General features: G+C 50.5%; 11 protein-coding genes across 11 annotated transcripts; 5 read left to right on the top strand and 6 right to left on the bottom strand.

Annotated features, from left to right (window-relative positions):
- Positions 1-465: 465 nt before the first annotated feature.
- Positions 466-3425, bottom strand: LY79DRAFT_552224 (adventurous gliding protein Z). The gene has a single exon (XM_060557702.1). The coding sequence runs from the start codon at positions 3063-3065 to the stop codon at positions 753-755; it is 2313 nt and encodes a 770-aa protein (XP_060414847.1). The 5' UTR covers positions 3066-3425; the 3' UTR covers positions 466-752.
- A 2443-nt stretch (positions 3426-5868) lies between these two features.
- Positions 5869-7826, bottom strand: LY79DRAFT_589874 (phenylacetone monooxygenase; the record flags this gene model as incomplete). Its single annotated transcript, XM_060561075.1, is given in 9 exon segments — positions 5869-6056; positions 6069-6160; positions 6197-6259; positions 6338-6408; positions 6446-6555; positions 6626-7270; positions 7301-7335; positions 7382-7566; positions 7815-7826. 9 exon segments carry the CDS (start codon positions 7824-7826, stop codon positions 5869-5871), a joined length of 1401 nt encoding a protein of 466 aa, XP_060414846.1.
- A 1370-nt stretch (positions 7827-9196) lies between these two features.
- On the top strand, positions 9197-9478 carry LY79DRAFT_514349 (uncharacterized protein; the record flags this gene model as incomplete). The annotated part of the gene is made up of 1 exon (XM_060554599.1): positions 9197-9478. A coding segment is annotated over one exon (282 nt), but the record flags the coding sequence as incomplete, so codon positions are not given.
- Positions 9479-9804: 326 nt separating this feature from the next.
- On the bottom strand, positions 9805-11544 carry LY79DRAFT_514268 (general substrate transporter; the record flags this gene model as incomplete). The annotated part of the gene is made up of 4 exons (XM_060554588.1): positions 9805-10008; positions 10066-11038; positions 11103-11294; positions 11396-11544. 4 exons carry the CDS (start codon positions 11542-11544, stop codon positions 9805-9807), a joined length of 1518 nt encoding a protein of 505 aa, XP_060414844.1.
- A 971-nt stretch (positions 11545-12515) lies between these two features.
- Positions 12516-13779, bottom strand: LY79DRAFT_658985 (uncharacterized protein; the record flags this gene model as incomplete). Its single annotated transcript, XM_060562733.1, has 4 exons — positions 12516-12581; positions 12619-12801; positions 13061-13068; positions 13537-13779. The coding sequence occupies 4 exons, from the start codon at positions 13777-13779 to the stop codon at positions 12536-12538; spliced, it is 480 nt and encodes a 159-aa protein (XP_060414843.1). The 3' UTR covers positions 12516-12535.
- Positions 13780-14609: 830 nt separating this feature from the next.
- LY79DRAFT_669349 (alpha-L-arabinofuranosidase) lies at positions 14610-16659 on the top strand (the record flags this gene model as incomplete). Its single annotated transcript, XM_060563628.1, has 7 exons — positions 14610-14716; positions 14810-15004; positions 15160-15287; positions 15375-15463; positions 15523-15820; positions 15888-16053; positions 16119-16659. 7 exons carry the CDS (start codon positions 14610-14612, stop codon positions 16657-16659), a joined length of 1524 nt encoding a protein of 507 aa, XP_060414842.1.
- A 245-nt stretch (positions 16660-16904) lies between these two features.
- Positions 16905-19174, bottom strand: LY79DRAFT_181187 (family 47 glycosyl hydrolase). Its single transcript, XM_060551304.1, has 2 exons — positions 17330-19174; positions 16905-17272 (listed from the first exon to the last, which is right to left on the bottom strand). Exons 1-2 carry the CDS (start codon positions 18911-18913, stop codon positions 17150-17152), a joined length of 1707 nt encoding a protein of 568 aa, XP_060414841.1. The 5' UTR covers positions 18914-19174; the 3' UTR covers positions 16905-17149.
- A 941-nt stretch (positions 19175-20115) lies between these two features.
- LY79DRAFT_552205 (uncharacterized protein) lies at positions 20116-21635 on the top strand. Its single transcript, XM_060557701.1, has 3 exons — positions 20116-20453; positions 20515-21013; positions 21089-21635. The coding sequence occupies exons 1-3, from the start codon at positions 20180-20182 to the stop codon at positions 21192-21194; spliced, it is 879 nt and encodes a 292-aa protein (XP_060414840.1). The 5' UTR covers positions 20116-20179; the 3' UTR covers positions 21195-21635.
- A 1154-nt stretch (positions 21636-22789) lies between these two features.
- On the top strand, positions 22790-24785 carry LY79DRAFT_685647 (NCS1 nucleoside transporter; the record flags this gene model as incomplete). Its single annotated transcript, XM_060564645.1, has 5 exons — positions 22790-23344; positions 23398-23565; positions 23618-24022; positions 24082-24686; positions 24745-24785. Exons 1-5 carry the CDS (start codon positions 23100-23102, stop codon positions 24783-24785), a joined length of 1464 nt encoding a protein of 487 aa, XP_060414839.1. The 5' UTR covers positions 22790-23099.
- Positions 24786-25625: 840 nt separating this feature from the next.
- On the top strand, positions 25626-26357 carry LY79DRAFT_514269 (haloacid dehalogenase; the record flags this gene model as incomplete). Its single annotated transcript, XM_060554589.1, has 1 exon — positions 25626-26357. One exon carries the CDS (start codon positions 25626-25628, stop codon positions 26355-26357), a length of 732 nt encoding a protein of 243 aa, XP_060414838.1.
- A 201-nt stretch (positions 26358-26558) lies between these two features.
- Positions 26559-27479, bottom strand: LY79DRAFT_579357 (NmrA-like family protein; the record flags this gene model as incomplete). The annotated part of the gene is made up of 1 exon (XM_060560020.1): positions 26559-27479. The coding sequence occupies one exon, from the start codon at positions 27477-27479 to the stop codon at positions 26559-26561; it is 921 nt and encodes a 306-aa protein (XP_060414837.1).
- Positions 27480-27844: the final 365 nt, after the last annotated feature.

Raw genomic sequence — 27844 nt, 5'->3', positions numbered from 1 at the left:
CTTATTGTTAGATAATAAAGAAAACTAGATCTTTTTTAGTTATATATTCGCTTTTTAATAAATAGTTAAAAAAGGGGTATTTTCTATATAATAAAGAAGTAGCTTACTTACTATATTAGCTTGCTTACTATATATATACGTTATATTATTAGACTACTATATTACTATATATAGAAAGTAGTAATATTATATTTTCTCTTTATATTTTATATAAAATATATAATATAATATATCTACTTATATTTATATTATATTATATATTAGAAATAATATTAATATTAATAGATATATTTTTATTAGAGAAAATTATATATATATATATATATATTTATATTATATTATATTTATACTCTTTAATACTATATATATATATTAATTATAATAGTTTATAAAAGATAATACTATTGGAATAGATAAAATATATAATTTTTAGTATTTATAAAAGTAAGGTTTTTATATAAGTAAAGCAGTTATTTTATATTTCCTAGAGCTACTTAATATTAATTAACTAGTGTAATAAATAATTATAATTTAGTTAATAGGAATTACTATAGTTAACTCCTTGCCTATACATTATAGATTAGAAGTAATTAATTTCACGCATCATGATTCATCTAGCTCATGAGGGGATTAGTCTATTAAGTACATCGTTACGGTACTCTTCTCTGGTATCTTGGTTGATGTATATTCCTCCGCAGCGAAATCAAAGTCACCCTTCACCTTTGTACACTGATCTTTCCAGTCATCTTTATTCATGCGGTGACGGTCTCCTTAGGTCCGGCCCCTTCGGCAGCCTCGGAAACGGGCTTCTCGCCGTTGACAGCGGCAGGCTTGGCAAGCTCCTCGCGAAGCTTCTGCAGCTCAGCCTCGAGCTTGGCCTGGGTCTCTTTCGCGCGTTCTTCGGCAGCCGCCAAATTTTTCTTAGCCGCGTCAAGCTCCTTGGCGAGGGAGTCACTAGCAGAGCTGGACTCCTTGGCCTTTTCCTCCCAGCTGGCAGCGTCCTTCTTGGCTCTCTCCAGCTCCGCAGACGCGTCCTTCTGAGCGGTCTCACTGGCCTTCTCGAGGTCAGCAAACTTAGCTTGCAGAACCTTTAGCTCTTTACTCAAGCGGGACGACTCTTCGACAGATTGTGTCTTATTCTCTTCGTGGGTCTTCTGCAAGGCACTGTGCTGCTCCTCAAGGTCGGACAAGATCTTCTTGGTGGCTGAGTGTTCCGTCTCAGAATTGGCCTGGGCCTTCTGGTGAGACTCCTCCAATGACTTTGCCTTCGCCTCGGAATCAGCCAGGCTCTGCTTGACCGAGGCAACCTCAGCTGCAGCGTCCGATTGGGCCTTGTCGTGCGTCTTCTGCAGAGCCTTGAATTTGTCCTCCCACTCCGCAACGTTCTTCTTTGCAGCTTCCAACTCGGCGTTAGAATCAGACTGGGTCTTTTCTTGGGACTCCAGCAACGTCTTGTACTTCTCCTCCGTCTCGGCCAGCTTCTTCTTTGCCGATTGGAGCTCGGCAGCTGAGCTTGACTGAGACTCTTGAAGCTTGTTGTATTTGGCTTCCCAATCGGCGACACTCGCCTTGGCGGTCTCGAGCTCAGCATCGTGAGCCTGTTGCAAGTTGGCGTACCTTTCCTCCGACTCGGCCAAGCTCTTCTTTGCCGACTCGAGCTCGGCGCTGGCGCTGGACTGGGCCTCGTGCTGCGCCTTGAGCGTCTGCTCCAAGGTGCTGTACTTTTCTTCCCACTCAGCAAGATTCTTCTTGGCGCATTCAAGCTCGGCCTCATGAATAGCCTGCAGCTTTGCGTGTTTCTCTTCGGTCTCGGCGAGGGTCTTCTTGGCGGAAGCAAGCTCCTGCTCGGACTCGGCCTTGGCCTCGTCATTGCTCTGTTGCAGCGCGGCAAGCTTCTCTTGTGCCTCGGCAAGCTCCTTCTGGGTGGTCGAAAGCTCGGAGGCGGAGTCGGACTTGAGGGCATCGATGGTCTGCTGCAAGGTCGCAACTTTCTCTTGTGCCTCGGTAAGTTCCTTCTTTGTTGTCGAAACTTGCTCCTCAGAGCCGGCCTTGAGCTCGTTGTGTTTCTTCTCGAGCTCGGCGAACTTGGCTTGTACGTCGGCCAACTCCTTTTTGGCAGCCTCAAGTTCCGCATCGGCTTCTGACTTGCGCTGATCGAACGTCTGCTGAAGAGCAACGAGCTTCTCGTTGGCGTCGGCCAGGTCCTTCTGGGCCGCAGATACGGCGACATCAGAACCGTTCTTGAGGTCGTCGTGGGTCTGCTGGAGAGCAGCAAACTTATCCTGAGCATCGCTCAGCTCCTTCTTAGCGGCGGCGAGCTCCGAGTCGGAGTCAGCTCGGAGCTTGTCGAGGGCCTGCTGGAGAGCATTGTGCTTATCTCCTGCGGCGGCAAGCTCGGCCTCGGTGGCGGTCTTGAGCTTGGTGTGCTCGCCCTCTAGGGTCGAGAGCTTACCCTCGAGAGCGGTCAGCGCCGCGGTCTTCTCGTCGAGCGACTTGGTCGTCGAGTCAGCGTCGGCCTTGATCTTGTCGAGAGTCTCCTGGAGGGTGAAGCGGGCCTGATCAGCGTCGGTCAGGCGGGCCTGCAGCGACTTGATCTCGTCGCGCAGCGAGAGCTCGAGGGTCTCACGGTCCTTCTTGGCCTGGGCCAACTCCTCCTTCACGGCAGCGAGATCATCTTCGAGGGCCTTCTTCTCCTGCTGGACCTTGTCGAGCTGCTTCTTTGCGGCGTCAAGCTCCTGAGAGCGCTGGGATTCGGCGGCACCGTTGGCTTGGAGGTGCTGGGCGATTTTGTCGTTGCTGGCGGCAAGCTCGGACTCGAGGGTGGCAATGCGGGCCTTGGTCTCGTCCTTGGACGAGGTCAATTGAGTGTCGAGCTCTTGAACCTTTTTGCGCAAGTCCTCAGCCTCGGAAGAGAGGGAGGTGTACTGCTTCTCTTTCTTGGAGAGGTCTTCCTCTAGGACAGTGATGGTCTCCTCTCTGTCGGCCAGCTTCTGCTCAAGCTCCTCCCTGGAACCCTCGATACGGTGACCGTTGCCCGGGGAGAAGACTGAAACAACGTTGCCCATGATTGGAGGGAGTTGTCGGTTAAGGCAGGCGACGCGGCAGAGTTCAGTCAGTCAGTCGGTGGAAGGGATTGCCAGAGCAATGCAAGAAGATGAAGACGGTGGTGAAGAAACAATCGGATTAAGCGGCTATGCAAGCAACACCCATGGAAGTCGGTGAGTCGGATTGTCTGGAAGGGGAAGAGGGGAGACGTCTAGACAGGTGAAAGAACGGTGACGGACAGGAGCCTGAGGAGGAAAATGTCGGTAAAAGGTAAACAAACCAACCAGAAAGGCGGTCAGGCTTTTCTGCAGACAAGGGTGGAGGACTGTTTTTTCATTTTCTTTTATTTTCTTTTATTTTGAACCCTTCTTGTCTCCCCATCTCTGCTGTTCGTGGGTCTGCTGTGTTCACTTGGGTGATGGAAATTAGTGGCCGACCTTTCTAGTGGCTGAGCCCTTGCTCCTGCCCCGCCAAAATATTGGCAGCCCGGCCGTTGGACCCACTTATACTGTCCTAAAGGGGTATGGTGTCAGCGGCATACATCATGTATCTTTTTGGCGGGCCACAGTTCGCAGAAATACCTGCACATGTACCTTAGTAGGCGTCTTAGGTGCCTATCTATCGTCCAATGTAGTATTTAGCGCACTTTTTAGCCTTTCAGGGACCTGCCATTGTGTGATTATGCACCCGTCAAGCAAGCAATTTTTCTCCCCTCCCCCCTCTTCCATTTTCCTATGTACCTTTTGTGTGATCTGAAAACGTGGGACCCTCTCAGTGGCTGCTTGGTTGTTGTTTCTTGGTCCAAGTTGCCGCTTGCTTGCTCGCAATCCTCTTCACTGACTCACATCCATACTCACTGGTGTGGTGGCAGTCAGACCAATCCAGCCTGAAAGGTGACCTCGAGGCACATTACCAAGATGGGGCGACCAGCGAAGACGGCAGATTTGAATGGCAAAGAGGGGCAATCCCAGTCGGTTCTGCCTGAGATACCCACCTTACCTAAAGGTACGTGAAGCCACATGATGGCAATCTCAATCTCTCTCTCTCTTTCTCTCTCTCCCTGTCTCAAAACACACATATTCCGTACACACATATACCAAGAGGAATGGACGGCTCAGAACAGATATTCGTACATCATCCTGGCTGATGCATACGTACACAGAATCGAGAAAGCAGCGGACAAGCCACTATTATCCAATGCAAGGCCCGAGCACATATTGTACAATCAATCTTCACGGATACTCCCCCGCCTCCCCCTGTGTGGTATTTTATATCGCTCCACTTGTCACGATTCCACTCGAATCGTACGTGAACTACTACGGAGACGCACCCACGATATCCTGAGATAGCGACCCCAACATCCACTTCTTGACCCAATCATGACGCGACACTCGTTCTGAACCATCACTGCATCCCACTCCGCCACATCGCCGACAGTCCACTCGCTACTTTGTACTCACCGAAGCCACTGTCTGTGCGCCTCACCAAATCCTCGCCCAGCCATCCAACCGACATACCTCAGCTTCTCAGATGAGCAATTGCAATTACCTTCTACACATCTGCAGCCTGTGGCTATCCCAAGTCAATCTTCCCATGATAGCCTACTTCAGCCACATCAAGGCAATCAATCTCCCCCGGTTTCAGGGGCGCCTTTTCACACTTGATTCCCTCCCCACCGCGCTGTTTTTCCTAGCCGCACACAATGTTCCCAACCTTGCTGGCACGGCAAGTAATACTCCTTCATGTCCGGTCATTGCTTATTAATCATACTGGCAGGGCCTACCTGCGAGGCTCTTTCATTCCCGCCGTAGGACGCGACTGGGCACGAGTTAAATATATAACACAATGTCCGTTGTCAATCGCCTCGTTGTATGAGACTTAGTCTACATTATTAACAGTCAAACATCATCGCCTGATTAGAAAACATTGTAGTCCTGATGCAGTACCAGTTCACAATTCTTATGGGCAACTTTCGCGTGCATCTTGTTTTGGATTCCACAGCACTGTTTGAAAAAGCTGCTACTGAAGACGTAGATCGCGAAGACACTGCGGAACACGGTAGACAGGCCAGTTTAACATGACTTCGTATAATCTGCCTCATCTTTGACGAGCACAATAAGCAGCATCCCAAAGTTTTCCTGAGTCTCAGGAATGCTTTTCTTCTCTTCTATTTTTTAATCCTTACTTGGTCGCAGATTCCACCATTGTGTGTCATCAAAGTATTCAGCATCTATCCGTTGAGCGTGCGACACAGCATGATCTGTATATAACAGTACAGGTAAAAAGACTATCCTAGGACAATCGCAGTTCACTCTAATACAATACTCCGCATAGTTAGAAGACATTATTCATATATGTTTGCAATTGTGCTATTGTTAGTCGCATATACTAACATATGCGGCATTCCTCTTATCAGTCCTGCAACGCTTGCCATATTGACTAGGAAGGTCTTGCGTTTGCTCTCGATTTTAATCATGACAATCATCGCTTATTCGACCATGACAAACATTTTGGACTCGCCAAAGCTTTCAGTGCCAGCTGAACTGCGTTTCTGCAGTCAACAAACGAGTCCAAGTCCCTTTACACTGCAACTATTCTGCCTCAGCCAGACCTAATCTTAAACAAACCAGAACTTTTTATTGCTCAAGACAAATGTCCGTCTACATAAAGTCCCATCCATGACCACCTAAAAGAAGTGAAAGGTGTGTTCATTTCCAATGCCATCTTCAAGACCATAAGTACTGTTAGGAATGGATACCTTAATCTACCGAAACGGTGGGTTTGGGCGAAATACGCGATATTAAGTTAGTTAACTATCTTACTTCAACCAAGCATAAAGTCGGAATACCCTTTGGCTTTTGCCTCGTCGCATCTCTTTCTATAACCAGGCGCAGGCCCATTGTATCTTGTCATGGACCGCTTCTGTTTATGAGCCAAATTTCTGTTGATACCAGTCATCCAAGAGTCAACCTCGTTGGGCAACAAGCCCTCACCACATTGCCAAACATGTTCTGTTCACATACGCATGCCTTCGTCGGTAGCTTCAACAAAGGTGAGCTTGCGATCGCGGGCGTACCAAAGAAAATCTGCCACCCACCCGACGGCATATTCGATACTCCGAGGTATATTTCCAAACATCTGATGGGGTCACATTATCATGAACATGTTTGAAAAGCCCTTGACGGTCAGCCCAATGAAAGTCCGGATGCCTTCGCTCCAAACATCTGAGAGTCGCGTCCTTCCTACCCCTTGGAAATCAACTGCCTAGAACAATCCTGTGACGGCATCAAACCCAGTTGCGTATAAAATAATATCAATCTCAAACTCATCTTCCCACGTGTTTATCCCTTTATCCGCGATCCGCTTCAATAAGACTTTCGATCAGGTCAACTAGACGAACTTTCGGTCGATTAAAAGCCTCATGGTACCCGCTTTCCAGAGAAACGCGACGAGTACCAAACCCGTGGTTTTTAGAATAAGCTTCTCGGCGATGTCTGGGTCGTTGATACGCTGGCGAATTTTGTTGGCATGAAAATCGCTGTAAAGTTTGTTTTCTTCTCGATTTGTATATAAATGTCACCTGAAATACTCAGAACTTTCGCGAATCCAGGAAGTGCATAGAGCGTCTTCCAATGCTCCAAGCGTTCCAACTCTTCCGTATCGAAGACACTCCTTTTGTCACCAAAGTGAATGAAACCTTTGGGGGAGTCGAGGCATCGTTGAAACGTTTCGGGATGTCGCTGCCGAATTTGCGCCATTTCCTCCGGGCCAATCCTTGTGTTTCGCAGTGGTGCCGTCCAATTCGGAGTCCGTTGAAACACTGTCAGAGATCCTGCCGTCTTGGCAATCTCCTGAATGATCTGGATACCGGTCGCGCCCGTCCCGATAACAGCCACACGCTTCCCTTCGAGATTCGCACCTTCGCTCGGCCACCGAGCTGTGTGCCATGACTTTCCTTTGTAATCCTGGACACCAGAGATGTTGGACAGAGTGGGCTCGTTAAGAATGTCCATAGCCGTGACTAGATAGCGAGAAGTGCAAGTAACACCAGTTGAGTCGGCTAGCAACCACGACGTAGAATCTTCCCGGAATTGTGCCCATAGAATGCGTGTGTCAAATTGCATGTCTTTCTTCAAGTCAAACTTCTTCGTGAGATACTGAATGTACCGTAACGTCTCTGTTTGAGGGGAGAAATGCTCGGTCCAGTTCCACTCGTCCAGTACTTCTTGGGAAAACGAGAAAATGTACTACTAACTTTCTGAGTCAAATCGAGCTCCAGAGTAACGATTCCTTGATGTTGTCAGCTAGGACATTCTACATGGACCTCTGAAATTACCAGAACCAAGTGTCTCCTTCTGAAGAGCCAGCCTCAAGTACTTTGACTCGTAAATCAAGTTCACGAATACGATACAGCGAAAATATGCCGCTAAGTCCGCCGCCGATAATCAAGACATCGTAGTCTAGGCATCCATTGGCCGTCTTGAACTTCTCATTGACAGTGTCGTCAGGCTCTTGCCCATTCTGTTGCGGCATGCCCGCAACATCATAGAGCTCGTCGCGTAATATGAGATTCTGCGGCTGGCTTCAGATAGGTAGTCGAGCCTTTAAACCGATGATTCGATATGTAAGGTAAAGCAGAAATCTATACAACTAGAGATAAGCTATAACAAGCAGGAGCGTATTAGGAAGGGTTAGCGTATTGCACTTCAGATATCCCGATGACTGGTGGTGTTAAGTAGTCAGGAGGGCAGATTCCTATGAAGACCAACGGAGGGGGGCATGTGGGGTTATCAACTGTAAACATACTTTCGGCTCGGGACACAATGAGCGGTCTCGGTTCACCCGCTATGATCACTTGTAAAACATGGATGATATCGCACCGAGCACATGGCTCTGTTATTGTGTTGAAGGGCATAGCTTAGCTAAACTAGTATATATAGCCGCACTCTGCTGCAAAGATTGCTAAACGACTGTTGTTCCGAAGAATGATACAGCATGGCCCACTGCCAACGCAGACCATAGAACATGTGACTTCCCCTGCTCAGGAAAAAAAAACCAATAAAATAAACTCTTTCAATTTCCAGTATGACCCGGGATCCTAAAGAAACAAGCATTTGATTATTGTACGCCGGTCTCTTGACATTAAGACATTCATGCAGACCATGTGGCACATTGTTATCTACCGTCAAGTCGTGGGCTATTTAAACAACCACGTTCTCGTCGCAATCCATTTCTTGGAGGGAGTTTGGTGGCCACAACCAATGGCTGGGCGTTTGCGGTTTGAACTATTCTCGGCCTCTAGAGCCTACTTCTTGATTATATACGAAATTGCATTTACTAACGCGACCTCACTCGAATAAATTATCTGATATGCCGCTGTTCAGAAGATTTCATGAGTTCTAACAGAGGCTTCGGATTAGTTAGCGTCCAGAACTTGTGGATCACTGATATCCGGCCTTGGCCATCGCGATGAAGAGACGCCTATTATATTGAATAAAGAAGGGGGGAAACACGGCGGTGCCGGATTGCCGGTGCACCTTGGCGCTGCAAAAAGATCCTGTTCGGACCGGTCCCAATGAGGCACAAGCCACGCGTCTTGCCAGCCAAGGTCCCTGATGAAGTCACTGTGGAGATACTGCACGTTGTGTGTGGTTCCAGACAGCGCCAAAGCGGTTCGTTGCCTTGGGAAATGACTTGTTTGCTGCGAGACTGAACACTAATCTTAACGTCGTCTGAGTGCGCCACACTGTCCACCTACTCGCTGACGTGTTTTGTTATCATAGCTTCCCTCAGCCATGATCATGACGTGCTGTTTTGCCTTGGTAGAACCAGGAAACCAACACAGTTGAACGATGTCCTTTCCCCAGTAAATATGTCATGGGAAACAATATAAGGACATTGGGTTTCTCCTACAAGTTACCCAAAAACACTTTCTCTACAAACCCAAAACCCACTTCTGTTGTATCTTCCATTCTGCGTATCACGCAGGCAACGGATCCCCGATCTACTCGACTAGACGCTGAACAGCTTTCGCTGAGGCCTCGCCTAGCAAGTCACCCTACTTGCACGATTCCTAAGAATGGTAAGATACGCAACGTACAGAATTTTTTTTGGACAAACAAAGCACGCGCTAACACTGAAACATTAGACAGGTCGTGGAAGGCGCCTCGCAACTGGCGCCATTGTCGGTGTTGCCATAGCTGGTTTCCTCTTCGTTGCCTTCTGGGTTCTCTGCTGCTACTGCTGCTGCTTCAGAAATAAACGAAAGCAACAGCGTGGTCGTCAAGCACACCCTGTCGGCAGCGGAGGTGGGGGCATGTTCTCCCGGTTTATGCCCGGACGTCAGCGACAAGGCCCGGGGATGATGGAATCCGGGTACGGACATGGACATCACAGTATCGCCCGACCAATCCCTTCGCACGGATACAGATGATGAAACGATCCTATGAACAAATATTGAGCGCAAAAGTCGTCTATCAGTTCCTATCTAGAGGCAAAGGAAGGGCATCACGTGTCCATGAGCCACAAGGCTTTGAATAAGTTGGCATTGCATCACGAATGGAAGGTATTGAGCGCTGGGAGCAAGCATTGAGCGTCTAGAACATCGAAATTCTCGAGCATACTGATTGGGCAGCGTTTATACACCTTTGGAAAAGCGTTCGACCAGTAGCGAGACTGGTGCCTTTCTATGCTAATATATCTGGTACTATTATGAATGTGCGAGTATTGCATGCGTTCTTTTTATTGGGATGAAGCCAATCAGATGTGCTCGGTTTCATGTTCCCGCTTCTGCTCGACGGCCTCGACTCTTCGCTCGAGATCGTGGGTCTCCACCGTCTTCATGTCCAACGTCGGGATGAAAAGCGGAGCCTCGGTAAAGAGGTATCTCATCTCTTCGAGAGGACGCCTGGCGGTCTCGGGAAGGAAGGCCCAAAAGAAGATGGCGTTGGTGAAGTTGCAGACCTGTGGGGGGGCCAAGTTAGCTTGATCGAATGACGGTCAAACCAGATAAGGACTTACAATGAAGAGAATGTACCAGCGCCAGCCGATTCCGCTCTTGTCATCAAGGGCAACGGAGGTCGTCTGTCCAATGAGGGTGTTGAAGGCGTACGAAGTCATAGTTGCGATGGAAACACCCTTGGAACGAGTCTTCATGTCAAAGATCTCGGCGGGAATAATCCATGAGAGAGGGCCGCAGGTGGCGCTGAAGCTGAAGTTGTAGAGCCAGGTCATGGCAATAAAACCCCAAGCGGCGCTTCCACTGGCATTTTCAGAGCCGGGGGGGAACTTTGCCAGTAGAATGGTTGCGATGATGAAAGTAACACAATTGCCAAGATTACCCAATATCAGGGGCCACCGGCGGCCAGTCTTGTCGATGAGCATCATGCAAAGGAACTGGGCGACCAGGGCAATGACGGAAGAGATGGCCTGATAGCGAAGAGTTTCGTCGCCAGCAATGCCGATTTTCTCGTAGATGGCGACGGAGTAGTACTGTATGGCACTAACACCTGTCATCTGGATCGAACCCTGCAGAGCGCAAGCAAGAAAGAGGCGACGGAAGCAGGACTTGTTGGTGAAAAGCTCCTTGTAGGACTTGGCAGATCCTTCATGCTCCAAGGCGATGGATTCTTGAATCTGGTCAAACTCGGCGCGGACCCAGGCATCATTGACGTCGCCGTGTGCATGCAGCTTGGCTAGAGTATGGAGACCGTCATCGAGGCGGCCGTGGTCGATGAGCCAGCGAGGAGATTCGGGAAACAAGAGAATGAGCAGAGCCAGGATGCCACCGGGAATACATTGGATTCCCAGGCTGACACGCCATTGGTTGTTATCGTCCTCGGCAAATCCGACGTACGTGCCGTAGGAGATCCATGCAGCACAGAGAGCACCAACACCGAGCATAAACTGTTGCAGAGCGGTGACTCGTCCGCGGATACTTGGGTGGCAGAGCTCGGCTTGGTACATGGGGATGATCATAGTCAGGAAACCAACACTGCAAAGCGGAACATGTCAGTAATACATCTAGACAGTAACCAAGGGCTGGGATTTTCAAATACCCGATACCAGCGAGAGCGCGGCCGGCATAGAGGAAGGCCAAGGACCGCGCTCCGGCCTGGAGAGCACCGCCGAGAACGAATATGGTAGCGCCGATTAGGATGGTTAGCTTACGGCCGAGTCTGTCACCCGTAGGGCCAGCAAGGCCAGCACCAATGAAACCACCTCCAGTGAAGACGGAGACGACGGCACCACTGAGACGAAGAGTCAGCTGGGGGTAATGGGGGTATTCGACATGTCAGGGGCCACGGCTGCGCCGGCGAGAGGCAAAATGGACAAAGGATCGGCAACATACATCTTGTTGGGATCCTCGCCAAACTTGGTCTTGAAAGATGCCGAAGCAATGGCGGAGGCAATGACACCCAGGTCATAACCGTAGTTGAAAGAACCAAGCGAGGCGAAGACGCTCACAAGGAACTGGTACCACTTGGGAGGGAGGGCCATGGTGGATGGAGAGTATGAGGCAAGACTGCCGATCGATTATGGGAGGTAGGGACTTTTCAGTAATGGGGAACGGTTCCCAGTGCCCAAAGGATCAAAGGAAGAAGATGTTGCAGAGGGTCCAGGTTAAACCGACGCGTCGGGCTGCAATGGAAGGCGTTCCGCATACTGTATCGCATGCGCGCGAAGGGATCGTCGCGTCTTTATAGAATGTTTGGCCGACCCCACGTTTTCTCCGCATCCACTTCCCGAAGGTCACATCGACCGGCAAACTGCTTGACACGGGGCATGCTCTGCTTTCAATACCCCAAGGGGCAGCGTGGCATGGGTGCGAAGCTAGCGTTGCGCATGGTAGAGTTGCTAGGAGAAGCAAGCGAGTGAAGGAAGAGGCCATGAAACCCCCCTGGCTTACCACGTTTGGTAGGCCGGCAGCCCATCAAAGAAAGGCATCGGTGGCGGTTACCCCGGCTTCCGACTCCAGGCCCCAGGTTGAACCAGGGTATGCCAGGTTGATCCGCGAGTTGTTCGCGCATGGGTGTTCGAGTTTGGGGTGCATGAGGCAGCCCGCCAACATAGACACACGTTGAGTCCCGAGAAAGGCGCACAGCCGTGCAAAGGGCGTTGGAGAAGCTAGCGCCCTCTGGATGAGGTCTGGATATCGGGTTCTATGGGCTTCCCCAAATCCCCAGATTTATGTGGACGCCGACACGCGGGGAAAAGCTGCTGGGGTAGCTGAATTAGGTAAACTAGTCCACGTAGATGCGGCCGGGTTGCGGGGACCGACCCCCTTACGTGGTCGCTGGTGCGGATAAGGAAAGGGAAGCTGGCTCGGCTCATCAACACCGACGATACCAACAAGGCGAGTCAAAATTGATAGACGTTGACGACCGAAGACTGAGGGTGGAGCATATGCGTCAAGCTCAACTCTGATGGCACTTGTCACACGGCATAGCAAGCCTTGTCGGTGTTTGTTTGCCTGTACCCGTACATCATTTTATGACAGCGTCGACACCTGATATTGATGACCGAGAAAGAGTGTCCTATATCCATATACTTATTGCTGCGTAGATTCTGCACCTAAGACTCGGTTCGGAATAGTTATCGGAGGATGCTCCCTGCTGTGTGGATCCCTCAGTATCAGTGTTTTCTTTTTCCTTGCCCCGTTTACAGAGTGCATGAGGACCCGACCCGTGGTATGGATAGTCGTGATCAGAATGGCCCACTTCATCGACATACACGTAGTGTTCTTCCGTCTGGTACCTAGGTGACTACGAGTCGACGTAAACGTGCCTCGATGCTCGATGAGATGATGGGTTATGGATACTCTTCGTACTTTCCCTCACATGCATCCAGACTCTGGAGAACAACATGCAAGGCAATATACAGAGTAGATTCTGGTTGGATGGGTGAGCCATACGAACCCGCCTTTGTCATCCAATGTCGTCACATTGGACGATGGTACGGATATTAGAAGGCACATTCAAGCTTTGGGTGCTTGGTGTACGTACTCCATGCCTACCTAGGTACCTAGCAGCCTAGGTAGGAAGGTAGGTACTATATGTATCCGCACATCGTGCGAACGAATACATATGCGCGCCAATCGGAGATGACGTAGGTCCCCGGCCGGGCCCCGCACTCGGAGGAAGGACGAGGCAACCACACGCCGATACCTAGGTACTTCGCCCTTGCCCTCGGGACTTGGCGAGAAACAAGCGGGCTGATTACTCCGCACTCCCTCGGCACGTTTTACACTATCCGTACTTGCTCACCAACACCACCACACCCACCACTTAAACGTCGTCAAAACACACATGGCGCTCTATGGAACCGTGCCTGTTGGGCAACCAGCATCTTCCTGCCTTCGATACTCGGTTTTTGGCACCCATGTCTGCCCCTTGTCTGACACACTTGGCAGGTCTTGACACGCGCTTGTGCCCAGCGCTGTGGTTCCACTGCGTCCGCCGAGTTGCTTGCTTGCTGCTATTTACTACTTACTATACGGATACACTTGGCCTGATCGATCGAACGGAGCGCCTGGTATTGGCGAGTATTGCAGCCCATGCGACTCTCTCCGTCTTCATACCTACTACGTTGGTTATAGACGCTTGGAAGTTGGAACCACCCACCACGCTCTTCGGCGAAAGAGACAACAGAATCCGTCGTGTCCCTCTGCCAACGTCCGTATGCGCACATGCTGCCTCCTAGGTAGGGTGGTACCCGAGAGCTTGCAACTTGCATTGTGCTTCGGCCTGCATCCTCCTACCTACCTAGTCTATTCCCCCATCCTTGCATCTCCAATTATCCCCCCATTGTTGCCCTCTCCAAGTCTTCCTCGACCCCATCCCAACCCCATTCCAATTTCGAACCTTCACTCACCAGACCACTATTCGCCCATATATGTACGGAGTACAAGGTACACAGTATTGATAAGGCATGCCAATCCTGTCGCTCTCGGAACCGACTAGCCCACCCCCGAGACCCCTAGCATTTGCTTTATCGTCGACTTCCTCCGCATGGTAGCCCCCATGATTCGTGCGCCTGTTGCACCACCTCGGAAGTGGCAGAGTCGAGACCTGAGAGCCGCCCATCTTCTCCGCTTCGAACCTGTTTGCCGTTTACCAACCGTTCAACGTGTCCGCTGTATCGAGAACCGCCCACCTCCCCCTCGCTACGTACCCCAGTTTGATCTTGCTTGCCCAGGTATCCCAACTCGACCAACCCACCTGTATCGACTGTCGCGGGAGGCTATGCCAAGAAAAGAGTGATGATTACCTATGCCCGAACTATTGACCCCTCACTGCTGTCTGCCACCTCGTGCCACTCCGCAGTTCGTTTCTGTTGTTTGACCGCTTGCCCCCGCCCCCTGGTGAGTTCAAATTCCGGCCTAGATCCGGCGTCAGTTGGGCAGTGAACAGGTCGCATCCGTTTTCCGCCACTCATCATCAACTAGCTGCTTGTTTATTCTCTGAACTTCCAGCCACAGCTTCAATCGGACCACCACCGCCGCCCACCACCCACTTCGTACTGTTCCGTGGTCCATTCGCAAACTAAGCCAGAATCAGTCAGCTATGGCAACCTTCACCAAGATCGCAGAGGATGTGCGCCCTAGCATCACCTTGAACCCCTCCCACATCATCTCCAAGATCGATGACAACGTCTATGGTGGCTTCACCGAGTACGTCGTCGCTACGCTGTCGCTTCTTGCTCGCCTGAACCCTCCGATTTCATGCAAGCACGCTGTCATAACTCGCTAATACCTGCGCCACAGGCACATGGGAAGATGTATTTACGGCGGCATTTACGATCCCGGCAACCCGCTCTCCGACGAGAACGGTTTCCGTAAAGATGTTATTGAAGCCTTCAAAGAGCTGAACTGCCCTGTTGTACGGTATCCCGGTGGAAATTTCGTCGCGACCTACCACTGGATTGACGGCGTTGGTCCCAAAGAGAAGCGCCCCAAGAGGTACGAAAGAAGAAGCCCGTATCCTGGAGTTGCAGTCTGTGCCTTGGGGATCTCTAACCCCCTGGCAACGCTGAATCCTGCGAGGGCCTGAACCCTGTGCGGGTAGCCTGTCTTGGTGTTTGCAGCAAGAAGCTAACGCCGTGTTCCTACATTAGACACGAGCTGGCTTGGGTCTGCGTTGAAAGCAATGAGTTCGGAACGGACGAGTTCATGAAGTGGTGTGAGGTCGTGGGAGCAGAGCCTTACTTGGCCCTCAACTTCGGTACCGGAACGCTTGATGAGGGTAAGCTGCTCCCCGTCACAAACATCACGTTTCCGCCAACAGATGGTACCTGTGAATTGATTCCAACTGATTGAATGTTGCTCAAAGCTCTGGCGTGGGTCGAGTACTGCAACTCTGACAAGGACACTTATTACGCCAACCTCCGTCGACAGAATGGCCGCGAGAAACCTTACAACGTAAGTCTCCAAGCTTCGTACCATTTACGGGTGCATCCCGCTCACTCGATAACGCCCAGGTCAAATACTGGGCCCTTGGCAACGAGATGTGGGGTCCCTGGCAAGTCGGCCAAATGACCAAGGAAGACTACGCCAAGCAGGCGTACCAGTGGGCCAAGGCGCTCAAGCTTCTTGATCCCTCCATAGAGCTGATCCTCTGCGGTGAGACTGGCTTCAGTAGCTGGGATACCTATGTGATCAAGGAGTGCATCACGTGGAGTATGCATGGCCTCGGTGGCAGCACCACGGCGTCCCTGATCGACATGCACAGCATTCACCTTTATACCGCGTCGGAAGACCACCTTAAGAACGCCACGGGTTTGTTATTCCGTCTTCCACAACACTTATTGTGACAGGATGAGCATGAAACTGACCCCCTGAACAGCACCTAGGGCGGCCGAACGTGCCATTGAGATTACGGGTGGTCTCATAGACCTTGCCCGTATCGAGAACAAGGTCCCCCCCACGTGTAAGAGACAAAAGATCTGCTTCGACGAGTGGAATGTTTGGGATCCTGCCAGAGCACCCGGTGAGGAGGGTGGCGAGGAAGCGTAAGTTCAGCCTCTGTCGATGAACTCCCACCTCCCCCGTCAAACAGCGCTGATCAAGCCAACAGCTACACACTATCAGACGCCCTCGCCGTTGGCGTCTGGCTGAACGTTTTTGTTCGCCAGGCCAAGTACATTGGCATGACCAACATCGCCCAGTCTGTCAATGTCATCTCCCCTTTAATGACCACGAAAGAGAGCATCACCAAGCAGACCACTTGGTGGCCTTTGCTACTCTTCAGCAAGTATATGCGAGGCTCTACCATCGCCACCCACGTCCGCTCCCCCGAGTACGAGGGTGCCACCGAGCCCAACTGGATCCGAGGGGCCATCGAGACACCTTATCTCGACGTCAGTGCTACTGTTGACGACAACGGCTTTGTCAACTTGGCCGTCGTCAACATCCACGAGACCAAGAGCTTCGCCGTCGACCTCGAGGGTGTTAAGGAAGGCGCCGATATCCATGTTTACACCGTCACCGGAGAGAACGTCCGGGTTGTCAACAAGGGTGACGAGAACCCCGTTGGTATTGCCGAGAGCACGTGGGACGGCAAAGGCGCATACGAGTTCCAGAAGGCCTCGGTCACGCTACTGAGATGGAAGCACTAAGAGAAGAAGATATGGTTGGGGATAAGGAGGACAGCGATCTGCAGGAACCGAAACTTGCATATATGATGTGAAATGAATTTATTTGATGCTGAGTTGGGACCTGGGCTGAAGGTGGACTGGCGGGACCAATATCACCTAGACTTCATCGGCCTGCATATAGCCAAATAGAAGATTATGACATGATGCACATGTGGTGTTTGACTTCGTGTGCCCAAATTTGAATGCGATGTAGCTCTGAGGCAGCGCACGCTTTGTTTCAAGTCCTCGAACTCTACCTGATGGGGGTACCAAGCCGTATCTCAAACCATCGAAGGCGTACCCCCAACACGACTGAGCTGGCCAGATCAATGTAGGAAAGTGGCCTTTCAACAGTAGGTTCCTTATGCAGTAAATATTAGGAGGTGATGTGGTGGCCAATCCTCGGTTGAGGTCGTGCATGCTTCAGTCTCATTCTTCCGTAGAGTGGGGAACACCCCTCGAGTTTCGCCTTTCAAGGGAATTGCCGTCTAAGTGGGTGTGCTTCCGTATTCAGTACATACTCGTCCAGGCTGATGAGACTGGGAGGTGAGAAGATCAAGTAAAAGTATTTCAGTGTCTCGGCCAGCCAGAAGCTCTACAAGAAACGGTTAGTTGCCACATTTCCGTACTGAACCTTTTCTTTGCAACGTACCTCCATTGAATCCAGCTTCCTTGTCTCTCCTTCAACCGTTACGTCTTCAATGGCTGAGTTCGCATGCTGTGTTTCGGTGGCCTTGACGACCGATTGGAACATGGTCCAGGCCATCTCCTGGTATTCGGGGTTGCCGGTCATCCTGTACATCAGGAAGATACTCTCAATGGCCTCTGGTCGGAGAATGTATCGCGGGTCACGAGCATTTGAGAAGCCCTTTCTCAGATTGGAGGCGCCTTCGCGCTTCCAACGATCCTCGTCCCACTCGCAACTATCCAGCGTCTCACAAGCGACCATGCCAAAGATCTCGGGCATGACACCCGTGGGAAAGGAGCTATAGGCCCAGCCGCAGCCGCGCGCCAGCCTCTCGGCTATGCTCATGTGCTCTTTGATTCCGAACAGCTTACCGCCGAGCCCGAACATGCCACCCGTAAAGCATGCCAAGTGCTGGCTCTCTGGGTTATGTCTTACGTTACCTTCGACAACTGCCGACCCAGAAAAGAGGATATCCTCGCCATCGGGGAGCATGGGGCGGAAAAGGAGATGCTCCTCGACGACTCGCATGGCGTGGCGATACATTCTCTCGTACGCCGGATCGGTCCCTCCAAGCAAGGCGAACATTTTTGGCAAATACTCGTACAGGGAGTCGGCCAGGGCACCCAGCGTGAACTCGTTGTATTGTGTGACGGACTGGTCCCTGAAGTTGATGAGAGCTGGCCACATGCCCGGCAGCTTGCTCTCGCGCTGCGTCCTCTCCAGAAACCGCTTGATCCTCTCGATGGCGTCGAAATACTTAGGGTCTCCGGTAAGTTGCGATAGCCTCGTGAACTCGAGCGACAGGGAGCAGGGCGATGCTGAAGGGTCGGCAGTGCCCGCCACGAGGGTTCCCGCCTTCGCGGCATCAAAGTCGAGCCAAAAAGGCGGCATCCGGTTTGGCGTGTCGAAAGAAGCATAGAGCATGTCGCCCAGTTCGATGGCCTTGGAGAGCAGGACAGGCTCCCCGCTGAGGTCGTAGGCACTCAGAAGGCCACCGAGATGTCGGATAGTCGTCTCGAAGACATTGACTGCCGTTTCTTTGGTGTTGTCCCAGTCCATAGACCCGATAACGGGCAAGGCGGCGTCAAAGTCGTCGCGCAACCCCATTATCCAAAGCGTGTCGAGGGCATCGACAAGCGTAGCCGCATAGCCGCCAAATGTATTTTTGCCCTTGGCAGTGATGGGCGCCAGCTCGTCGAACCCCCACGCGTACTCCTTGTAGCTGTTCCAGCTCTTGACGAAGACGTCTCGGACCGCCTGCCGTCGCGATTCGGATGTTGCATCGTTCTGGCGCATGCGCTTGTCGCCGAAGTCGAACTGGACTTGTGGGAGGGCTTTCGGACGCTCGGTCGGCAGGCGGTGCATGGAGGACGGAGCTACCGGGTACTTGTGCTGATGGTTGGCCCAGTCGAAGCTGCTCTTGACGAGCCGGATGTCTACATGTTGACGAGGCGGCGGTGAGACGCTGGAGCGGAGAACATGGAGGACAAGAATGCCCAAAAGAAAGACGGCGATGATTATGACACGCCGTTGTCGTCGATTGGCCATTTTGTCATGTTGGGATCGTGATGCGACGGTAGACTATCCAGTTTGGTGTGTTGGTGCTGAGCTTTTGCTATGGGTGGGCTTGGGGGTCGATGCCATCCGTAGTCGCAGGAGGACACCTTGACAGCTTCTGAATCGTGCCGTGTCTCATGAGCCGCGCAGTGCCGCGCTGATCTGGGCTGGTTGCTTCGAAAAAAGTAACCATGTTTGACACCCAGGTCTAATTATTAAAGGTCGCAGTTGTTATTTTCCAGTACGTAACGGGCGCAATGGAGCCGGAGAGTTCGGTTCGGCCAGAGATAAAGCGGATCGGTAATCTAGGGGAGACGCTAGTGAAATATGCATGCCCAGGCTGCCCCAGATTCCAAACTGTGCTGGCTGACCTTTTTGCCAAGGAGTGATCAGACAAGCTGATATTGTCCCCCGAGAGTACCGTGCACAATAACAGCAATAAAGCTCAGCAGACAGTGGATTTAGTGATAACACAACTATCTCTAGAGGCAAAAGGGATGGTCTTGGCCCATCCCGACCCAGAGCGCAGCGTAGGAAGCAGGGTGGGTTAGACCATTCCAACCCTCCCCAGCGGAGCCGTTTTGGAATTAAAAAAAAATCTAAGAAAACTGTATTTGAATTGGATTTGAACCTGCAGCCTTTAGGATATGAGGTTTATTGCTGTTATCGCTGTTATCGTGCACAGTACTCTCGGGTTGACAGGGGGGGGGCACTATCAGCTTGTCTGTAGACTCTTTGCCAAGGGGGCATTTACACCTATCTAAGATAGGTGAGTTGACTGCCTTCTATAATAGGACTGCCCTGTGCGGTGGCAGAGAGCGCGACCCAGAAAGATGCGACCAATGGCTATCGTATTCCTTTTCTGACCAATCAGAGAGCAAGGGACTGGGGGGGACCAAGGGCAACAGAATCTATCTCAGGCGGAATAGAATAACCTTTCCTAACGGAAGGCAGATGACTTCCTTATGCGTAATTAAAACAGGTAGGCACTAGCTGGTACTGAAGCGTCTTCCTTTATTCTGTGATGACAACAGTGGGCCTATAGTTCCCACTACACATAAGTTTCACTACGACATATTCCTACTGTCGTTAATAAGCCTATGCGTCTCCCTACAACCTCGAGTGCTTAAATCCCGAGTTCTCCTTCCGACCTTCTTGACTTTCTTACCTGTCCTTGCTTTAAATGTTCTGTACATATATTCCCCCACCTCGTTAACTCTTTTCCTTTCTTTAAGCGTAAATAAAGACAGGAATGTGATGCGCCCCAGTATTTCACAACCCCTCCTCCTCTGTTTATGGAGTTTACTTCTTGCCGGGACGGCAGCACACCTTCTGCAAGACCGCGGCTATAAAGACAAATTCGACAACTTTTACTACGTCACACAGGGCGAATGGGCATGCAGCAAGCTCAAGTTAGAATATATTCGATTTGGGATTAGGGAGGCACATGGGCTTGCCGAAAATTCTCTTAATGTACTAAAAAGTAGAGGCTCTGAAACATCACCTGCATTTAGCCTGTGGTTTGGAAAGAGTAAGTTGTTCTTTTTTATTATGCATCATACCTAGTTATTGTCCAAGCTAATAGATATTAGGTAATGCTACCCCTCAAATGGTAGACATCCTTATCAAGCAACATTACAGAACCGCCTTGTCACATCTGTCTTCTCCTACAAAGAAGACACAGTTTTATTTTGACAAAGTCCCCAAATTCAGGGCGATCAAAGACAACAAGAAACCAACGTTCAACTCTATTGTCTACGCATGTCCTCCTGATAACGATTCAGCCAAGATGTGTGGTCCAGAGAACTTAGCTACCGCTATCTATGAGCCACGTGGCAAATCTTCAACAAGAGGCCCAACTATACTCGGCTTCTGCCCCACCTACTTTAAGCATGAGGTCTTTGCTAAAAATATTGACATGGTGGACAATTATCGGAGAGATCGCAAGACTGATAAGCCATCAAGAGGCTTCCTGTTACTGCACGAGCTTCAGCATATCTCAAAGGCAACGTTTCCCGACCCTCCTGCCGAGGACGTAGATGAGCCGCCCCCCGCCAGATCTAGTAACAGTAAATGCTATTCCCCGGCATGGTGAGTTCTCCCTTCCCTGCCCATTTTTTGTCCTATTTTTAGGTAGCATGTAAGCTAACTCTTATCTTTCTCAAGCTGTGCAAAACTCTCTGATTCTAACAAGATCCGCAATGCCGAGAATTATGCACTGTTTGCCCTTCATGTTGCCGCATTCCCAATAACTGGGAAACCAATCACGTGAGGTGATAATCACCTTTTTGCCCTTGTCAAGGAAACAGCAAAGCTCTACGGCTCAGCTTCTCTCTTGTACAGCGAGACATCATGTCCACAACTTCTCTGTACGTCCTTGAGCAGCACCGCCGTGATCATGCATAAATGAGCTTGATTGTCCCCTGGTCCCGCCGCGGGCTTGTTCTAGGTGATGAAATGTGGTGTTCTAGTTGGATAGACAAGTAGTGGCAGTGTTGGTAGTGGCGGTGTCTGCTAAATATCCGTATGCTTAGAGACCATGAACCAACTAAAAGGGGGCCGTCATTCTACCAGCTGCCCCGCAAGTACCGGCTTTTTCTCAAAGACCATGGAAGCAATCGCTACGAAGTGGCATTGTCAACTGAAGGGTTCCTAGCCAGCAAGTGATTAAGCTTGCGGTTTTAAGTTTCGATGGATGTCACGTACCTCTCGTTCGTCGGGCTGCTCAACCATAAAGCGGCCCAGTGAAATTGTACGGTTACTTATCCAACGAACGCATACGGGTCTGCCGGCTCTGGCCAATTGGCTGTTGAAACTAATCTTATCCACTACTGGGTCGAGAAGGGCCTGTCACAGCACTAGCGTGAGTAGAATAATACACTTTAACGCCAAGTGGAAGCGTCCTAGGGTGCAACGGGCATTCCGAATCATCAAAGGGGATGGGCATTAAACTTTTCCGCCCCTTTTTGCGGCTTGGTTGAAAGCGGATATGCGACGAAATAACGAATCAGAGGGTAAAGTTGGAAAAATTCCTCGACCTCGAGTGACATCAAGAGTCTAAGGAGCTTGGAGTGGCGCCAAGCCCACGATTCATGAATCAGTACCACATGCCCTAGTTCCCGCGGGGGTGGTAAGCCCACAGGCCTCGAAAGTATCGGCAAAGAAATCTTTCGGGGCGGAAATAAGAGTATAGGTAGGTACATTAGTCTGCGAATTCGCCAACCAATCTTCGCTCGCTAGGGGTTATGGCTGCTGGCATAGGACAAATCCCGACTACTCTGTATTGGGCGAGCTAAGGATCTTCAGAAGCCGGCTATCCCCTCAAGAGCGATAAGGCCCCATCTCCACTTATTTCTCCGCACTACGCGCACATGACAAGAATACATGACGTAACACTATTTATCTCAATGTTATTTTGTATAGTAACACTACTAAAATCAACATAATTAACTATTTAATAATGTCTTCTGATTCTAATACCTCTGTGACCTCTAGTATATCTGCTAGAGCTGCTAGAGCTACTAGAGAAATACAGGACTATATTAAGGTCTACTAGGCAACCTTGCTGTTGCCTATACCTAGAATTGCCTATAATAAAGACAAGTAGCCCTAGGTAAGATATCTAGGAATAGCGTCACTTGGTAAAGAAAGTCTTAAAGAAAGTCTTGTTGTAGTTGCTTAACTTATAACGTGGCTCTTTATAAGGAGGGAAATTACTAGTACCTCTGGCATAGGCAAAAATAGGCGTAAATAGAGGTACTATATATATTCTGACCTTTGCGGGGTGATTACTGGTGCCCGCAGTGGAGATGGGGCCTTATCGCTCTTGAGGGGATATCATTATTGCCTCTTCCTTCTCGAGACGCGTACCTTTCGTCTCCTTGTTGCGGTTGTTCTGCAGCGGTCGTATTGTGGAGACTTGCAGTTCCATTGCGCTCTTCAGACTTCGCTGTTTGAATGACTGATTTGTCGCAACATCAAACCTCATCGCGTGCGTCTCTTCGTTCATTATCAACTTGCCACTCTTGCGCGCACCAAGTAGACAGACCGGTTTCAAGATCCCACAACACTGTGTTGCTAACTTTGAAAACGCTCAACACAGCATTTGTGTCATAAAAAAACTTGATATTCGTTTCACTTTCTTTTCAGGATTCAAGGGGAGAGGCTTCTGTGAGCCATGGCGGATATCGAAGCATCACGCCCAACATCAACGGAAGGGCAATCTCATGACGAAGAGAAGGGATATGACACAACGAGAATTGAGAATGATCGCGGAACCATCAAAAGCCTATTTCACAAGGCGTTGCAGTTGGTTCAAGTCGAAGAGGAAGGTATCAAGCCAATCCCGCTGGCGGAGCGGACATCTACTCGGTACCTCAACGCCTTCACTGTCTGGTGTTCCATGAATGCCAATATCCTTCCGTGAGTCACTGGCACAAGAAACACCCAATCAGCCTGCCCCTAATCTCTTCAAGGATAACGTTTGGAATGCTGGGACCGTCACTCTTTGGCCTGAATCTTCGAGACTCGTCCTTTGTTATTCTCTTTTTCACCTTGCTCTCGACGCTGGCTCCGGCTTTTCTTGCCACCCTGGGTCCCAAGACGGGCATGCGATCAATGATTCAAGCGCGATATAGTTTCGGGTACGTTTTTTCTCAGTAGTTCCTCTCACATCTTTGCTGACACGCCTTTTAGACGGTATCTTGTCTCCGTGCCTGTGGTGCTTAACCTAGCCACACTGACGGGCTTCTGTGTCATTATCTGCGTCGTCGGCGGCCAATGCCTTTCTGCCGTTACCAACAGTGCTCTCAGCCCGGATTTAGGTATCGTGCTTATTGCTCTCCTGTCCCTTTCGATCTCCTTCTGTGGGTTCAAGGTCTTGCATTTCTACGAGACCTATGCTTTCATCCCGGCAGTCATTGCGATAGTGATCGCCACTGGATGCGGAGGCTCGAGACTCCGGGAACAAACCGACATGACTCCTGCAACAGCTTCATCGATTTTGAACTTCGGTATGATTGTGTCATCTTACATGATTCCATGGGCGTGTATTGCTTCAGATCTTACCACCTACTTTGACCCCAGGGTCCGGGGTGCTTCGTCAGTATCTTGACCTTTCAAAGCACATATCCACTGTCCCCGTAACTGACTGTTCCTAGGTACCGTGTGTTCGCTTACAGCTACATCGGTTTGGTTCTGCCCACCATTCTTTTGATGACGCTCGGCAGCGCCATCGGTGGTGCCATAGCCAATGTGCCTGAATGGCAAAAGGGCTACGATTCGACACTTGTGGGCGGCGTATTGGCTGCCATGCTTGCGCCAGCAGGTGGGTTTGGCAAATTCGTCGTCGTTGTTCTGGCATTTACCCTTCTCGGCAATATCTCCGGCACAATGTATGCCATCACACTCAACTTCCAGACATTGGTTCCTTCGCTGGTGCGGGTTCCTCGCTATGTCTTCTCGATCGTGGTCACAGCCGTCATGATCCCAGTTGCCATCAAGGCCGCTGATGACTTTTTCTTGAATTTGGAGAACTTTGTGGCATTGATCGGGTACTGGTCTGCGTCCTTCGTCGGCATCGTCGTGGTCGAGCATTTTGTTTTCCGCAAAGGAGATGTCGAACTGTATGATTACCATAGTTGGAACGTTACTTCCAGTTTACCCAGTGGTGTTGCGGCTCTTGCTGCGGGCATCCTGAGTTTTGGCCTCGTTGTTCCCTGCATGGCCCAGGCTTGGTGGACCGGACCAATTGCTAAGGTCACTGGTGACATTGGATTTGAGGTGGCATTCATTTTAAGCGCACTGTTCTATATGCCTTTGAGAACACTTGAAAAGCGAGTTCTCCGCCGATAGATATCGATGAGCCCTCAACGAAGACAGGTACAGAAACCATCAGCTATCATTAAAATTAATCTATAGTACTAATAAGATAGAGCCAAAGAGCTAAGTGTCTTCAACATGACATCGTCTTATACAGATCGGCGGATGCTTCGTTCCGATTCCTCACTCTCGATCCAGACATCTCGTGCGTCGATGTTGTCGCTCCGCAGACCGAAAGGCACGGCAACAGCATGGACCCAGGAATTTTGTCCTTATTTTAGCATACATGGGTGTGCCGACCAACGTTGGATCATGTAAATTGATGACAGAACCGACGTTTCTTGAATGCAAGTATAAAACACCCACGTGCTATCCCCTACGCAGCGAGCGTTCGTCCCAACAATGTTCGTCTCCATGGACCCGCATGAATCTATGCGCCAACAATTTTTAGCTTGCCATTGTCGGGATCGTCAGTCGCTCGGAGCTACCTTGGCTCCTCCACCAACCGGCTCTGGTGCAGCACTTAGCCTTTCAACACCAAGTCCAGCAGAAGTCCGGGTGGCAATGTTGTCTCGGTGCTTATTGATTGATATTTCTGTCGTGTATCATCCAAGCCCCGAGCATGATACAGTCGATATATTCGAGCAAATACCAGCGCTTCAATCGTCATAGTAGTGTATGTATAAACGTACACAAGCCTAAGGCACATCATGTCCATACAAAAGCAGTGGGGGAACATGTCAGGCTAAGGATTCCTGTAGTATAGTTAGCAGTCAGCTTACAAATGACTACAGCCCTAGGGAATTACTAATTGCATAGAACGGACGCAAATTCAATGGTTCTCTCACTCCTAACTCTGACCATACCAACTTCACTCTGCCTAATGACCTCGTCAACCATGGCTCAGCAGCAACCCAAAATCAGGGCTGTGTTCTTCGACTTCATGGGCACATGCCTCAACTGGCATGCTAGCGTGATGAAGTGTCTACCTTCGCCAATTCCCAAAGACGAAGCTTCGGAATTCGCCCTCGAATGGCGCAGGCAATACTTTATTGAGATCTCCAAGCGATATCGTAGAGACCTCCAACCTGAGGACGTTGACATCACATTTGCGCGCGTCCTCAACAATCTCCTCGAGCAATCTCCGAAGCATGCCGCTCATTTCAACTCTAGTGTCAAAGCACGTTTGATCGAAGCCTGGCACTCCCAGCCCGCCTGGGCTGAAGTCCCAGAAGCCATTCAGAACCTCCGCGACGATCTCGGCCTTGAAGTCTTTGTACACGCTAACGGTACAACACGACTGCAACTGGACCTTGTCCGGTTTTCGGGACTCAGCTTTAACATGTTGTTCTCCAGTCAACTCTTGGGAGTCTACAAACCCAGTCCGGATGCATATAACAAGGCTCTAGAGCTGGTACAACTCAAGCCAGAGGAGGTAGTGTTGGTCGCTGCTCACGCGTATGACCTGCGCGGGGCTAAGAAGGTTGGCATGAAAACCGTCTATGTGCATCGGTGGACTGACGACGTGGACGAGGATATGGAGAAGGTCAAGTCAGAATTCAATGCTTTTCTGGAGGACATGACGGATCTTCCCAACGTTATAGCGAGTCTTTGAAACAAAGAGTTACTGACAAAGAACGATTGTTCGTCTAGGTACTTCTTTGTTTAGACGTTCCTCTCAATGTTGTTCGGTCGAAAATCTACATCTCAAGCATATCACGATTGCCGCTGGCAGTATTTATCATTTCCATTCTGATCTCGTGTCCAGTTCCTGTATTTATTCGGCCTTTATTGGTGGCTATCATCTCGCTGCGCACTAGACCGCCGGGTTGGCTACAACTTCTGCGATAACAGCGTCCAAGTCCTCATCTTCGAGTCCTAGAGTCTTCATAGCGAAGCCGTCCCGCTCGGTCCAATTTGCGTCCAGTTGGCCGACAGCAAAAACAAGATCCTCAATCGCCTCGGCATCACCAGCGTCGGCCTTTTTCTTGTGTTCCTCAATAAAACTTTCCGACTCGACCTTCTTCACAGTCCACCTTGATCCCGTCGCTTTCTCGAGACTCTGAAGCAGCTCGTTCTGTGTGATGCAGAAGCTCTGGATAAACAACGTTTTGTTCTTCGTAACTTCGGTGACACCCAGGTCAAGAATGCGCACGACAGCTTCGCCAACTCTCGGAAGCGTCGCAACGGAGGCTTTGATGTTGCCGCCGTCGATGACATCGATTGCTTTCCTGTCCAGATATGCATGCAAGAACCCTTCCTTGACTCCCCAGTCGAAAAAGTGGCCACATACAATGCCTGTCCAGGCAAAGTTGGGGTTTTTGTCTGCCAATTCCTGAGCCCTTTGACGGACGGCGAGCTTGTAGCGGTACAGCGGGATAAGTTCCCGCGCGCGGGGGTTGTCGGCGTCAATACTGCCGAAGTCGGCGGGCATGAAATGCTGCACCCCCGCAGCCGAAGCGGCCTCGGCGATGCGCAAGTGCTGCTCCAAGTTACGCAGTCGAAAGCTTACGATGACGACATCCTGGCCTTTGAAGGCCTTCTCAAGACCCTCGAAAGAAAGATCATCGTCAACCTCGATGATTTCTACCTGCTCTGTGGGATACGGGAGCTTGCTCCGGGAACTAGCTCTCTTTAGAGCACTGAGCTTGAATGACTTGGCAGCGACGAGAGCGTCGAGGATTTTGGCGCCTAATGTGCCGTTGGCGCCAACGATAAGAACTGATTTGACTGTCATGGTGGGTGAACTTAGAAAAAACGGGATGGTCCGCAATATCCCGCCTCTGTTTCGGTGAAAGGCGAATTAGGGGTGTTGAGCTACGATGTTGTCAAAAAGTACGAGCAAGCATTCTCGAGGGAATTGTGTCGAGGGCACGGGTCTAAGCGGTCTAAGCGATCAAACTGTCATGGGCAGCCCCGTACACTAACGTACTAGTAGAAGGTTATCGCGGCACCCAAGAGTCACCGCCGCGACCGGAGTTAGGGAAGCCAGCCCCGGGCCCGCCCGGCCCCGAAAACCGAATACTGATGGCCCCCGCCCCCACTCGTTACCTGCCAGAGGATACTAGCATCCTTCTTATCAGCAGAGAGCCTTCTCGACCA

Source organism: Colletotrichum navitas (genome assembly GCF_030913465.1).
Source record: "Colletotrichum navitas strain CBS 125086 chromosome Unknown LY79scaffold_25, whole genome shotgun sequence".
NCBI classification, from domain to species: domain Eukaryota; kingdom Fungi; phylum Ascomycota; class Sordariomycetes; order Glomerellales; family Glomerellaceae; genus Colletotrichum; species Colletotrichum navitas.
This window is presented reverse-complemented; position numbering and strand designations above follow the sequence as displayed.